At 43.9% G+C, this 14,669-nt stretch overlaps 1 protein-coding gene across 2 annotated transcripts in view; it reads left to right on the forward strand.

Annotated features, from left to right (window-relative positions):
- The window catches only part of setd1a (SET domain containing 1A, histone lysine methyltransferase), a 32,773-nt gene extending 19,583 nt beyond the window's left edge, over nucleotides 1-13,190 (forward strand). For both annotated transcript variants that reach the window (XM_059016963.1, XM_059016964.1), the window contains 8 exons: nucleotides 984-1,265; nucleotides 2,575-3,941; nucleotides 5,207-5,549; nucleotides 6,877-7,049; nucleotides 7,953-8,063; nucleotides 8,887-9,006; nucleotides 9,772-9,909; nucleotides 10,773-13,190. In XM_059016963.1, the coding sequence (XP_058872946.1) occupies nucleotides 984-1,265; nucleotides 2,575-3,941; nucleotides 5,207-5,549; nucleotides 6,877-7,049; nucleotides 7,953-8,063; nucleotides 8,887-9,006; nucleotides 9,772-9,909; nucleotides 10,773-10,946 (2,708 nt within the window). In that variant the 3' untranslated portion in view covers nucleotides 10,947-13,190. The remainder of the gene's footprint in view (nucleotides 1-983; nucleotides 1,266-2,574; nucleotides 3,942-5,206; nucleotides 5,550-6,876; nucleotides 7,050-7,952; nucleotides 8,064-8,886; nucleotides 9,007-9,771; nucleotides 9,910-10,772) is intronic.
- The last annotated feature ends 1,479 nt before the right edge of the window (nucleotides 13,191-14,669 follow it).

Here is a 14,669-nt window from a genome sequence, read left to right on the forward strand (position 1 = left end):
CCATCCTGGTTTTTAAGAATCCATTCTCAGGGGCTCCCGAGTGGCGCATCCAGTAAAGGCGCTCCTCGCAGGATGTGCCCTATAGCCTGGAGATCGCAGGTTCGAGTCCAGGCTATGTCACAGAGAGTTCCTAGGGGGCGGCGCACAATTGGCTGAGCGCTGCCCGGGTAGGGAGGGCTTAGGTCGGCAGGGGAATCCACGGCTCACCGCGCATCAGCGACCCCTGTGGCCGATAGGGCGCCTGTGGCTCTGCAGCGGAGCCGCCAGATCTGTGTTGTCCTCCGGCACTATAGGTCTGGTGGCATTGCTGTGGATCTGCAGTGCGAAAAATGACGGCTTGGAAGGAGCACGTTTCGGAGGACGCGTGTTTCAGCCTCCGTTTCCTGAGTCGGCGGGGGGGGGGGGGGTTGCGAGCGGTGAGCCGGGGATACAGATAATAATTGGGCATGCTAAATTGGGGTGAAAACCGGGGTAAAAATAATTGGCGACTACTAAATTTATAAAAAAAAAAATAAGAATCCATTCCCAGTTCCAATGTGATCAAAATCCCAAAGCCTCATTGATATCAAAATTGCAAATCAGCAGTTTTCTCTTTCTGTTTGGTGATGAAACGAGCGATCAGGAGATGATTTATCGGTATGCGCGACTATGAGGTATGTGAAAAATACAGCGAACAAGGAGCGAGGCTGGAGATGCAGTACTGAGTGTCCTGTTGATATGCAGAGACTTCTAAACCTGTTTTACTGTGGGGGAAAAAAAATACTTTTAAACAGCATGTGTGAAAATAAATTGGACCTGACGCGTCTGAGAGTCGCTGAACAAATGGACCGCAAAGGAGAGTCTCTCCTGCTTAAAACGATTCCCTTCCACGTACCATACCCCCAGATCCCGATGCAGCAGAGCCTGGTTGATGCACATCGGTCTATCGCGGCCTCTGTTTTCTACCATTTTTTGTCTTGTCAGTCATTTTTTTCTCCTTGCAGACGAGGTAGTGAGCGATGCCTCTTCGAAAGCCGTTTCGGACGAAGAGGAGAGCGAATCTTCATCCGACTCGGAGAGCAGCTCGGGATCCTCTTCCTCCTCCTCCTCCTCCTCCTCCGAGGAAGAGGAAGAGGAGGTGGTGAGCCGGCAGAGGGACGAGGAAGAGGAGACGGCAGACACGATGGACGAGTCCACAATGGATGGCTCCATGGCGGAGACAGAAGACAGAGACGCCTTCCGTCTAACAGCCGCTGAAAAGGCAGCGAGTTTGGAGGTCAAACCAGGTAAGAACGTCCAAAACAGAGCTTGAAAAAAAAAAAACGCGGAAAATAGATGAATCGTGATACTTTTACACAATGTCGTTTATTTGACTCTGCAGCTGTGGCCAAAAGTTTTACATCACCTGGAATTTTAGGATTAAGATAAAAAAATCTATTTGAACGTCATGTAATCGAAGAAATGATATCGCAGAAAAAGCCATAATAGTGGTACAGTGAATATTTCATGTTAGATTTCAGAAATGTCACATTTTTCCAGTCAGTTTTTGCAATGTTAAGTGTCTGGGAAAACTACAAAGCGCTGGGTGTGGAATTCAATATGTTAACAAGGGAACATTATTCAGCAGCTTTCATTGGACTCTATGAAGCTGAGGGAGTTCATTCTATATAGAGGGGGTGCAATTCAATATGTTAACAAGGGAACATTATTCAGCAGCTTTCATTGGACTCTATGAAGCTGAGGGAGTTCATTCTATATAGAGGGTGTGCAATTCAATATGTTAACAAGGGAACATTATTCAGCAGCTTTCATTGGACTCTGAAGCTGAGGGAGTTCATTCTATATAGAGGGTGTGCAATTCAATATGTTAACAAGGGAACATTATTCAGCAGCTTTCATTGGACTCTATGAAGCTGAGGGAGTTCATTCTATATAGAGGGTGTGCAATTCAATATGTTAACAAGGGAACATTATTCAGCAGCTTTCATTGGACTCTATGAAGCTGAGGGAGTTCATTCTATATAGAGGGGGTGCAATTCAATATGTTAACAAGGGAACATTATTCAGCAGCTTTCATTGGACTCTATGAAGCTGAGGGAGTTCATTCTATATAGAGGGTGTGCAATTCAATATGTTAACAAGGGAACATTATTCAGCAGCTTTCATTGGACTCTATGAAGCAAAACGAGTTTGTTCTATATAGAGGGTGAGGATGCAAAACTTGTGACCTGAGATTTATATTTATGTATTGCAAAGTTCTGAGATTAATCAGCTGCTAGGAACCTGACAAGCTTCAATATCTCCAGTGGTTAAAGAAAAGGGGTCTTGATACCAGGAGGTTCAAATCCTGGCTCAGCCACTGACTCCCTGTGTGTGTGTGACCCTGAGCAAGTCACTTCACCTCCTTGTGCTCCGTCCTTCAGATGAGACGTCAAACAAACGAGCTCCTATTGGAAGTGACTCTGCAGCAGCAGCAGTTGTTGATGATGCAGAGTTCACCCCCCTAGTCTCTGCAAGTCAGTTTGGATAAAAGCGTCTGCTAAATGACTGTTTTTTAATAATATATTCCTTTTCTTTTTTTCTTTTTTTTTTAAGAAAAATCTGAGCTGCCCAAAAAAGCAGACAAACCTCCGGACGACAGCATGCAGCTGCCGCCCCCTATTGTTCGATCCCAGCTCCCCCTCCCTCTCCCCCCGCCCGCCCGCAAAGACGCCACCCCCATCCTCCCTCCCCTCAAGAAACGCAGGAAAACCGTCTCCTTCTGCATGGAGGAAGACCACGGAAACAGCGCTCACTTCGAGCAACTTCTGCCTACTTCCACGACCCAACCAGAGGCTCCTCTTTCCCTTTCCCCCTCCCCTTCCTCTGCCATGCTTTCCCCGGTCAAATCCCAGCCTCCGGAATCCATCCTGACCACCCCCAAAACCGAACCCCCCTCCTCCCCGATCCTCCTGCCCTTCTCCACCTTCACCAAACCCAGTGAATCCGACGCGGAAAGCAGCCCTGTCAAAAAAGACCCCCTCGACGTCCTCACGGTCCCTCCTCCGCTACGCCCGGCCGTCACTCCCCCCGAGAGCCTGCCTCTGACCCCCCCCCGAGCCCAAGCCCAACCCAAACCAAACCGCCGCAGCCCCAAAATGATCTGCCGCACGGTCCTCAACCTGCCCCTGGATCACGCCTCCTTGGTCAAAGCGCCTGTAGAGGAGCCGGTGACCAGCAGGGGGCGCCCTCGAGGCCGTCCCAGAACCGTGAGCCAGCGGGTGGGATCCCCGGAGGATTCGGACCAGAAACTGAGACTGAAGGAGCAGCTGGGAGCCTCAACTCTCCTGGAGCTGGCCCACACAGCCTTCTCCTCATCCCCGCCTCAGCCTGGCTCCCCAGTCGACCTCTCTGTGCTGGCTGATGTCGCCCTCCTCAAACTGCCACTCCCTGGAGGGGAGGAGGAGGAGGGAGACAGGCTCTCCGGGGGCGACCTGTACCTGGGGGATTCGGAAGAGACGGAAACGTCGGACGAGGCGGAGGAGCAGAGGATGCTGGTGGGAGGGACCCCTCGACCTCCACAGGAAGTCCCGCCCTCGGTCCTGCTAGAACACAACTACGCCAAGCCCCTAGTCCCGTCGCCAGCGACCCCGAGGAAGGGAAGTGGCAGCAGGCCAGCCGAGCTCCCCGTTTCTGTGACTGTGAATCACGATATGGAGACCGTCCTGGAAGCCCCAGAGGAGGTTATTGGGGAATCAGCTCCCCTGCTTCCTGCTGCTGCTGCTGCTGCTGCTGCGTCCTCCGTCACAGGGGTGGGTAAGACAGACCCGGGGGTCGGGGAGCTGCGTGAGGAGACCCCCGACAAGAGGAATGGGGAGGAGGAAGAGGATGAGATCGCTGCCACGGGCCAGCGGGGCAAGAGAAAGGGGAGGAAGAAGAGGAGGAAAGAGAAGCAAAAGCAACAGAAGTCATCGCAGGCTGAGGTAGAGTTTTGTGTATACATATATTTTATTTTTTCACTCTGCTACACGTCACACTGAATGAGATACCCTCTTATCTGCCCCCTATTTTACTGCATTTAATCCTGTACTTCAGAATACTGTAATCTGCCAAGTGTTTAACCTGTAGTACTTTGTATTTAATCATATCCTGATGTAACTATCACTATTATCTGCTGTATTATTAAATTGTGGTTTGTCACACTTGTACTTTGCTTGAACAAAATTTATTGTATTTCTTGCTCTTATTGTAACACTTGAAATGTATTTGCTTACGATTGTAAGTCGCCCTGGATAAGGGCGTCTGCTAAGAAATAAATAATAATAATAAAATAATAGTAATATTTGTGCTAATGCAGTAGTGTCACAGTACGTTATAGAGATTTGCAGTGACATGCGATTGCTTCATAATATTATTATTATTATTATTATTATTATTATTATTATTATTATTATTTATTTTTTAGCAGACGCCCTTCCCCAGGGCGACTTAAGTTGTGTACCAAAAAAATACATATCGTCAAGAATTACAGTACAATTCAGAGCCAGATTCAAAATACAATGACTTCAGTCCTAATAAGAGCAAATACAAAACACAGTACGATTTGATATCGGGGGCAGCGCAAGAGCAGATAAGTGTTGATAGTTACATCAGGGTTAGATACGAGTGCAGGTGAAATACAAGATACTACAGATTGGATTCAGTGCAGGATTAAATACAGTAAAATAGGGAGCAGATAAGTGGAAGCTGAAGTACATTAAAGGCACTATATTGTCCAGAAGGGGAGAGTCGAGTTTCACAGGTGCTGTCTGAAGAGGTGAGTCTTGAGGAGGAGCCGGAAGGTGGTCAGGGACTGGGCAGTCCTGACATCTGTAGGAAGGTCATTCCACCACTGTGGGGCGAGGTCGCCAGGGCTGGGAATCAGACTCCCGTTGCACAGCAGTGTGATCCATTCCTGGTTTCACTAGGAGTTTAATAATAAGACACACCTGAGCTTGTTAGCTAGACACACTGGGGCTGATCAAGCTGGTAGTAAAACCTGGAATGGGTGACACTGCTGTGCAACAGGAGTCTGATTCCCATCCCTGGAAAGTCAGCCCGTTTTGACACCTCGCCTGGTTATTGGCAACTGATTTCTGTGGAGAGATCCTTCCCAGTAATAGAATAATCGGTTTGAATAAGGAGTTTCTTGTTTGATGGTTTCTTGCGTGTGTAAACTAACAACCCCCCCCTTATCTCAAACCCTCAGGAGGAAGAGGAAGAAATAGACGTCGAGGATTTAGAACCAGGTCAGGTGATGAACTCGGAAGAGGAAGAGGATGGGGAGGAGAGGAGGAAGAGCAAGAGGCTGATCCAGCTGCAGGCGGCAGACGGAGGCCCCAGACAGCAGCAGAAGAGGACAGCGCCCCCTGCTGGCCCGCCACATTACGAGCAGCGCAGTGAATTTGAGCAGATGACCATTCTCTACGATATCTGGAACTGCGGGCTGGACGTGGAGGACATGCGGCTGCTCAAACTGACCTACGAGAGGCTGCTGCACGAAGACCACAGCACCGACTGGCTCAACGACACCCACTGGGTCCATCACACCAATATCCTTCACTGTGGCCGCTCTTGTTAAACTTAGGGCTGTTTCTTAATTTTTTTTTTTTTTTATTTACAGTAAAAACGGGATGGAAATAAGACTCCCGTTGCACAGCAGTGTGATCCATTCCTGGTTTCACTAGGAGTTTAATAATAAGACACACCTGAGCTTGTTATCTAGACACACTGGGGGCTGATCAAGCTGGTAGTAAAACCTGGAATGGATCACACTGCTGTGCAATAGGAGCCTTATTTCCATCCCTGAACCAGCTATTCCAGTAAAATCTCCTTCTAAAAAGGTCAGAGAGGCTTGTCAAGTCTGAAATAGTCAATTTGGTTCAAACGAATTCCCTGATGTGAATGTGTTCTACATGGCCAAATTTTAGCAGTCGCTTATTGTAAATTACTTGAGACGAAATTTCCTGTTTTTGTGTGAATTATTTTGGAGCCCCTCCCCTCCCCTCATCCCCCAGGGAAGAGAATTTTGAATAAACCCAAACGCCGTAGTTTGAGTGCAGAGGATATTGGGAAACGTATGCACTTGCGTCCAGATTAGCGCCTCTGTACTGTGTTTCAGTGCTTGTTTGGGGACTACAGATCCCATGATGCATTTCGAGTTGACCTAGTGCACACGCATCAATGCCATTGTTCAGGAAGTAGTTTTAATAACACCTTCCAGGACCTTGTGTGGTCCAGGGAAAATGATGGCCCAACCCAATATTAGGTCCTTTATAAAGTGATCTGTGTTTGTCTGAATAGAGCTTCAGAGTAGAGCCTGAATCCAATTTCTTTCGAAAGAACTACAGTTGCTATTTTGCAGGACGCAATAAGCTTTTCGCTTCTGTTCAGCGGCTTTCATTCGAAAACCAGTTTTTAATTGACTGCAATTTTGAGATCCGGGGACGTGTTGGGATTTGAGTTGAATGGAGGAATGTGTCGTTTTTTTTTAGGAGGCTGGGTGATCCAGCGGTTAAAGAAAAGGGGTCTTGATACCAGGAGGTTCAAATCCCGGCTCAGCCACTGACTCCCTGTGTGTGTGTGTGTGTGTGTGTGTGTGTGACCCCGAGCAAGTCACTTCACCTCCTTGTGCTCCGTTCCTTCGGATGAACAAACGAGCTCCTATTGGAAGTGACTCTGCAGCAGCAGCAGCAGCAGTTGTTGATGATGCAGAGTTCACCCTCCCAGTCTCTGCAAGTCGCTTTGGATAAAAGCGTCTGCTGAATGACTCATCATTATTATTATAATAGTAATTGAAAAACAGCCCTGGCCTCTCTATACACAATATCCCATTCTTGCTCCCGGTTTTTTTTTTTTGCTCCTTGACTCTACTCTCACTCACCAATATCCCGAACCCTCGGAAAAGGAAGAAATCCCAGGATAAGCAGCTGAGGGAGCACAAGTCTGGATGTGCCAGGGGCGAGGGTTACTACTCAATCAGCAAAAAAGAGAAGGACATCTATCTGGATGTGTATCCTGTGACCACCAGAGAGCTGGAGTACGACTCCCAGGTAAAGAAGCAACTCCAATCCGCAGCTGGTTTTTTTTATTAACCCTTTGTGGTCCATTTATTCAGCGCGTCAGGTCCAATTTATTTTCACACTCGCAGTTTATTTTTGACGCGCTGTTTAAAAGTATTTTTTTTCACAGTAAAACATGTTTAAAAGTCCCTGCATATCAACGGGACACTCAGTACTGCATCTCCAGCCTCGCTCCTTGTTCGCTGTATTTTTCACATACCTCTTCATAGTCGTGCATACCGATAAATCATCTCCTGATCGCTCGTTTTATCACCAAACTCCTCAATAATGCGATCCAAGTCGTTATTTTATTACTATAACATCTCAAAAAGCTCTGCAGATGTCTGTGATATTCTTTGAGCGCTGATGCAGTAGCAGCCAGCTTGTTTGTTTATGTCCATGTTATCTATGTGGTGTCGGGGCTATCAGTATTCATGAGATACACCCCCTTTTTTTTTATTCGGCTCCTATCGGTCTCACTCGGCCATTGAATGGTTTTCTCGGCTTTTCCCGGAGAAAAAACGACTAGAGACCTGTTTGTGCGTCTTTTTGATGATGTCGGACAGGGTCCGACATTGGACTGGAAAGGGTTAATGTGGTGGATTCATTTCTAGATGGGCAGCAGTGTGGAGTAGTGGTGAGGGCTCTGGACTCTTGACCGGAGGGTCGTGGGTTCAATCCCAGGTGGGGGGGACACTGCTGCTGTACCCTTGAGCAAGGTACTTTACCTAGATTGCTCCAGTAAAAACCCAACTGTATAAACGGGGAATTGTATGTGAAAAATAATGTGATATCTTGTAACAATTGTAAGTCGCCCTGGATAAGGGTGTCTGCTAAGAAATAAATAATAATAATAATGTAGTAAACCTGTTGTCCTTCTTCCCCCTCGCACAGGGTACGAATCGCGTGCTGTCGGAGCGCAGGTCTGAGCAGAGGAGGCTACTGAGCGCCATCGGCACCCAGGCGGTCATGGACAGTGACCTGCTCAAGCTCAACCAACTCAAGGTAACATTATTCAGCAGCTTTCACTGGACTCTATGAAGCTGAGGGAGTTCATTCTATATAGAGGGTGTGCAATTCAATATGTTAACAAGGGAACATTATTCAGCAGCTTTCATTGGACTCTATGAAGCTGAGGGAGTTCATTCTATATAGAGGGTGTGCAATTCAATATGTTAACAAGGGAACATTATTCAGCAGCTTTCATTGGACTCTATGAAGCTGAGGGAGTTCATTCTATATAGAGGGTGTGCAATTCAATATGTTAACAAGGGAACATTATTCAGCAGCTTTCATTGGACTCTATGAAGCTGAGGGAGATCATTCTATATAGAGGGGGTGGAATTCAATATGTTAACAAGGGAACATTATTCAGCAGCTTTCACTGGACTCTATGAAGCTGAGGGAGTTCATTCTATATAGAGGGTGTGGAATTCAATATGTTAACAAGGGAACATTATTCAGCAGCTTTCATTGGACTCTATGAAGCTGAGGGAGTTCATTCTATATAGAGGGTGTGCAATTCAATATGTTAACAAGGGAACATTATTCAGCAGCTTTCATTGGACTCTATGAAGCTGAGGGAGTTCATTCTATATAGAGGGGGTGCAATTCATTATGTTAACAAGGGAACATTATTCAACATATGTGTCTGTTAGAGCGCACTGTGTGTGTCTGTGTGTGTACAGGGTGAATATAATGCAAGTTTACCATTAAAAATGACTTCCGACTTGCATGAGCAGAATCCATTTAAAGTCGTATTATTATTGTTATTTATTTATTTATTTTTATTTATTTATTTTTAACCCTGTCCTTGCTGCCTTTGCAGTTCCGTAAGAAGAAGCTTCGCTTTGGCAGGAGCCGGATCCACGAGTGGGGTCTCTTTGCCATGGAACCCATCGCTGCTGACGAAATGGTCATCGAATATGTGGGCCAGAACATCCGACAGGTAGGCGGTGCTAGCGAGGCGTTTGCTGCTGCATGTTTAGCCAGCATGGTTGCCAGCCAGCCTACTTAACAGGGCTGGGAATCAGACTCCCTGTTCCACAGCAGTGTGATCCATTCCACGTTTTACTACCAGCTTGATCAGCCCCCAGTGTGTCTAGCTAACAAGCTCAGGTGTGTCTGATTGTTAAACTCCTAGTGAAACCAGGACTGGATCACACTGCTGTGCAACGGGAGTCTGATTCATGAGTTGTGTTCGTTTTATGAAATCTAATCTACAGAGATGACCAAAAGTTGTGTGTCATAGAACTAACCCACGACATGCATTATTATTATTATTATTATTATTATTATTATTATCAGCCCCCCCTGATTTCTGAGGAGGGCTCCGTCCCGATTTAAAAGCTTTATTTTTTCGATATTTATCTTCTGTATACACACACAGCAATGTTTTAATAATACAGCTACTAGCTTTTTTTTTTTTGTTAGAAATGAAATCCTGTATTTCACTTTTCTTTAATTTTATGTAAGAGGGCGAGTAGTTTCTTACTAGTGTGCTCCTAAACCTGTCTCTGCGGCTGTTTGGCGTGTAAAAATGATATTTGAGTCACCTGATAGTGCATTTTATTTTTGATTGGTTGCAGTAATGACCCTGTGTGTTTGAAGTTGAAACATTTCGAGTCCTCCTGTGTTTTTTTTTTTGTTTAATCCAAACGAACCGGAAGCTAACGGCTCTTGGGCGTGTGTGTGTGTGTGTTTTCCCATCCAGGTGGTGGCAGATATGAGGGAGAAGCGCTATGCCCAAGAGGGGATAGGGAGCAGCTATCTGTTCAGAGTGGACCACGATACCATCATCGATGCCACCAAATGTGGCAACCTCGCCCGCTTCATCAACCACTGCTGCACGGTGAGAGCAGCCAAGCCCTCTCTCTGTCCGTCTGTCTGTCTCTCTCCCTCTCTCCCTCTGTCTCTCTGTCTGTCTCTCCCTCTCTCTGTATCTCTCTCTGTCTGTCTGTCTCTCTGTCTGTCTCTCTCTGTCTGTCTCTCTTTCTCTGTGTGTCTGTCTCTCTGTCTCTCTCTGTCTGTCTCTCTTTCTCTGTGTGTCTGTCTGTGTGTCTCTCTCTCCTCTGTGTCCCTCTCCTCTCCTCTCCTCTCCTCTATCTATCTCTCTCTCGCTCTATCTCTGTCCCATCTCATTCTCTCTGTCTCTGTCTGTCTCTCTTTCTCTGTGTGTGTGTGTCTCTCTGTCTCTATCTCTGTCTCTGTGTCTGTCTCTATCTGTATCTATCTCTATCTCTCTGTCTCTATCTGTATCTATCTCTCCATCTCTCTCTGTCTGTCTCTCTCTCTGTCTGTCTCTCTTTCTCTGTGTGTCTGTCTGTGTGTCTCTCTCTCCTCTGTGTCCCTCTCCTCTATCTATCTCTCTCTCGCTCTATCTCTCTCATCTCATTCTCTCTCTGTCTCCGTCTGTCTCTCTTTCTCTGTATGTATGTGTGTGTGTGTGTCTCTCTGTCTCTATCTCTGTCTCTGTCTCTCTGTCTGTGTCTGTCTCTATCTGTATCTATCTCTCTCTGTCTGTCTCTCTCTATTTCAGTTTCAATTCTCATGTATCCACTTCAGTCACCGTGTGCGCAATTAAGTTCATTCTACAGGGTGAGGATGCACATCTTTTTAGAGAGAGCTGCAGGAGAGACCGATGCAGCGTTTATATTATATAAAGAATACAGAGTCGCTTGTGGAACATTTGATTTTAAGTTTTTTGTCTTGCAGCCAAACTGCTACGCCAAAGTGATCACGCTGGAGTCCCAGAAGAAGATCGTGATCTACTCCAAGCAGGCAATCGGCATGAACGAGGAGATCACCTACGATTACAAATTCCCCATCGAGGAGAACAAAATCCCCTGTCTGTGCGGGACGGAGAACTGCAGGGGAACGCTGAACTGAAAAAACAAAACACACCCCAAAACCATCCTCCCGCTGCCTTCCGCGCACGCTAGATTGATCCACGCCTATCCCCTTCTTCCTCCTTGTTTTCTTTTTTGTAAATTGAAATTTTAGTTTTTTTTTAAAAATGCCACTAAATTAACACGCTGCTTCTTAACTTTCTTAATTTTGTCTTTTTTTTTTTTTACTTTTTCAATCAAATGTCTATCAACGCCCTGCCAATGCTGTTTTCATTTCAATGATTTAAAATAATTACATCATCATAATAATAATAATAATAATAATAATAATAATAATAATAATTTATTTTAGTGACTCCCGTTGCACAGCAGTGTGATCCAGTCCTGGTTTCACTAGGAGTTTAATAATAAGACACACCTTAGCTTGTTAGCTAGACACGCTGGGGGCTGATCAAGCTGGTAGTAAAACCTGGAATGGATCACACTGCTGCGGAACAGGAGTCTGATTCCTATCCCAGTTAAGTAGGCTGGCTGGGTGACGCTTCTGTAAAAATGCCAGCGCCCCGGATAAGAGGAAAATTAGCTTCCGATCAGCTTTTAAAACAGTTTAATAGATAAATAATTGTAAAGGTGAGGGAAGGACGTTTTTTTTCTGTGCCTTATTTCCATCCCTGCTAAAGCACGCACTTTGAAAGTCACCAGGCAGTTTTTTTTTTTTTTTAATTTTTATTAGCCGTTTCATTTACTTCCGTCATATTTTTTTCATCCGGTCTTTAAAATATATATTTTTTTAAAACTGTTATCCGTTAAGATTTTGGGGTAGGGCGCTAGAGTTTCACAGGGATTTGATTTTCAAATAACAGAATTGCATCTCAATATTTAATTTGTTAAAAGACTCCTAGGTGTATTATTATTATTATTATTATTATTATTATTATTATTATTATTATTATTATTATTATAAATTTAAAAAAAAAATAATAATTGTGGCAGAATTATTTATTTTTTTCAACAGCACAGTATTGTTGATCCTTTTTGTTTTAAAACTGTCTCTCTCCGTTTCGTCTGTGCTGCTCACTGAAGGCATTTGGATTTGATCTGCACTTAAATGTGTTAATTTGCGTAAGACAGCCCCCCCCCTTCTCCCCCACTCTGTCTCTTTTGATTTCGAGTTGATAAAAAAAAGACGTTCTGATACAGAGCGACTCAAATATTCAGTTTTCATAGCCACTATTACAGAAATCTGTTTCTACTGAAATATTTGCCATAGTCCGCTATTTAGGCTTCATTACCCTAGTTTTAAATATCTACACTTTGCAAATATGTTTTTCTTTTGTTGCAAGTGTGGATTGTGAAATCTCAGGGCTGGTAATCAGACTCCTGTTCCACAGCAGTGTGATCCAGTCCAGGTTTTACTACCAGCTTGATCAGCCCCCAGTGTGTCTAGCTAACAAGCTCAGGTGTGTCTGATTATTAAACTCCTAGTGAAACCAGGGACTGGATCACAGTGCTGTGCAGCGGGAGTCTCGTTTTCAGCCCTGGTGTGATAGTATGCAACTGAAGAGAGCTCTGACCACCACCGTGTGCTTTGAGAAGTTTGTGAGCTGGGGGGTGTAATGTAAAGTCTGTTGTTGCCACCATTTCATTTCTGGTTTTTGTTTTAAAATATGTTTTAATAGTATTTGTAATTTTTTTTTTTAACCTTGTTGAAATGAAATCCTATTTTCCTCATGTTATTAACTTATATATATATATATATATATATATATATATATATATATAATGGTACGTATTCAGTTATGATAGTTTGGACTAGTGATGTTCTATCTTAGTGTGGTAAATTCTTTCAAATGCATTAACAGCATCACAGCCTAAACGGATTAGAGAGACCAGCTTGCTGTTCAAGGACTTTATAGCAAATTGCATTTCTGCAATATTTTACATTTAAAAAACGGCTTTTTGCAGAATACGACTAAAAAAAAATATATATATATAAATATATATATATATATATATAACATCTGTTTAGCCTGATCTGAGCTGAAATGACAGTAGAATTATACGAGACAGGCAGGCGCAGACAGACAGACGCAGGCAGAGAGACAGACAGACAGACGCAGGCAGGCACAGACAGACGCAGGCAGGCACAGACACACAGACAGACAGACGCAGGCAGGCACAGACACACAGACAGACAGACGCAGGCAGGCACAGACACACAGACAGACAGACGCAGGCAGGCACAGACACACAGACAGACAGACGCAGGCAGGCACAGACAGACGCAGGCAGGCACAGACACACACACACACACAGACAGTAGTAGGGTATTAAAATGTAATATCCTTAAACAAATGTGAAGACTTTTCTCTTTTGCCAGCGCGTGTTCAATTTGGAGATGTGAAAAACGCTCTCTCGTGTCTGTAGTATATTTCACTGCGTTAAATATTACAAAGGACTAAAGTTTTGCAAATGAAAGTTGTTTAACCAACTTATATTTGTAGAACTTGCCTATTTGACAATTGTTTTTTTTTTTTTTAATAGTCATAGATGCTAAAGGAAATACTGACCATTTGAGGTGGCGCTCGCTTTAAAAACTGAATGCGAATTTACTTTGAAAGATTGGCGATCAATCGCTGCTTCTCAAACCCTGTTACCTTGTAATCAAATCCCAGCACGCCCTTCGATATCAAAATAACAAACAGACAAGCTCTCCACATCTGTATCCCCCTGAGGCAGAGCCGTCAAAGCTTTGATAGTTCGAATTGCATTTCAAACAAAAATCTGTTTTGTTTTTTTTAATAGATCAATGTTTTTCGATTTCCTTTCTCCGCCCCTCCAAACTTTTCATAATTTAATAAAATAAAAAAAAAATAAAAAAAAATTTGAAAACTTTAGCAAGAAGGTTAAGCAGTTTTATTTTTAACCTGTGATGGTAGCTTGCGCGTTTTTTTTTTTTTTTTTCGTTTATTTTTATATATATTCGTATTGGTGTTGCGATTGGTAAAGTTAGTACCACATGCTTTCGTTCTGGGGAAAAAAAAAGTTATATATTATATCCTTGCCTGCAGTCTTTGGTTAATGATAGATTTATATATATATATATATATATATATATATATATATATATATATATATATATATATATATGAGAGACAACAACAATTTTCTTTCCAATGCATTCAAAAATCAATAAAGTGTACATATTGTAGATTTGGATGTTTCTTGTAGAAACACAAGTTATTTCTCTGTAAATATGTTACATTATTTCCTACTTAAGACCTGTAAATATTACTTTTTTTGTTTTTTTTTTTGTTTGTTTTTTGTTTTTTTTTTCCTCTGGTATTAAATAAGTTCAGACCTTCATTTAATGGTGCATTAAAATATTTTTTACAAAATACCGCATTTTGTTGGCCCTCTTTTTGTTTTTTTTTTCAGTCAGGAAATATTTAAGTAACCTTTTGAACGGTTTTGATTAGCTTTTTCAGCATTGCTTGGAGCGCATCTGCAGAAGCTCGCCTGTTTTCCTCGTACCATTCAGGACGTGACACTGTGACCTTTCAACTCTGCCGGCCCCACTTCACCGCTGTCCTATTTTTATACAGAAATAGTTTTGCCCAGATAAGCACAAAAACATCTTGTGCTGTTCACAGTGTGGGAAATCAGCCCAGCTCTTCCACACCCAGGGACTCCCGAGCGGATGTCAGCGAGCTACCGCCCCCTGGAGGCCAAGCCCTGCAGGTGTCCGCTCTGAGCTCCCCTG

Source organism: Acipenser ruthenus, chromosome 54 (genome assembly GCF_902713425.1).
Source record: "Acipenser ruthenus chromosome 54, fAciRut3.2 maternal haplotype, whole genome shotgun sequence".
NCBI lineage: Eukaryota > Metazoa > Chordata > Actinopteri > Acipenseriformes > Acipenseridae > Acipenser > Acipenser ruthenus.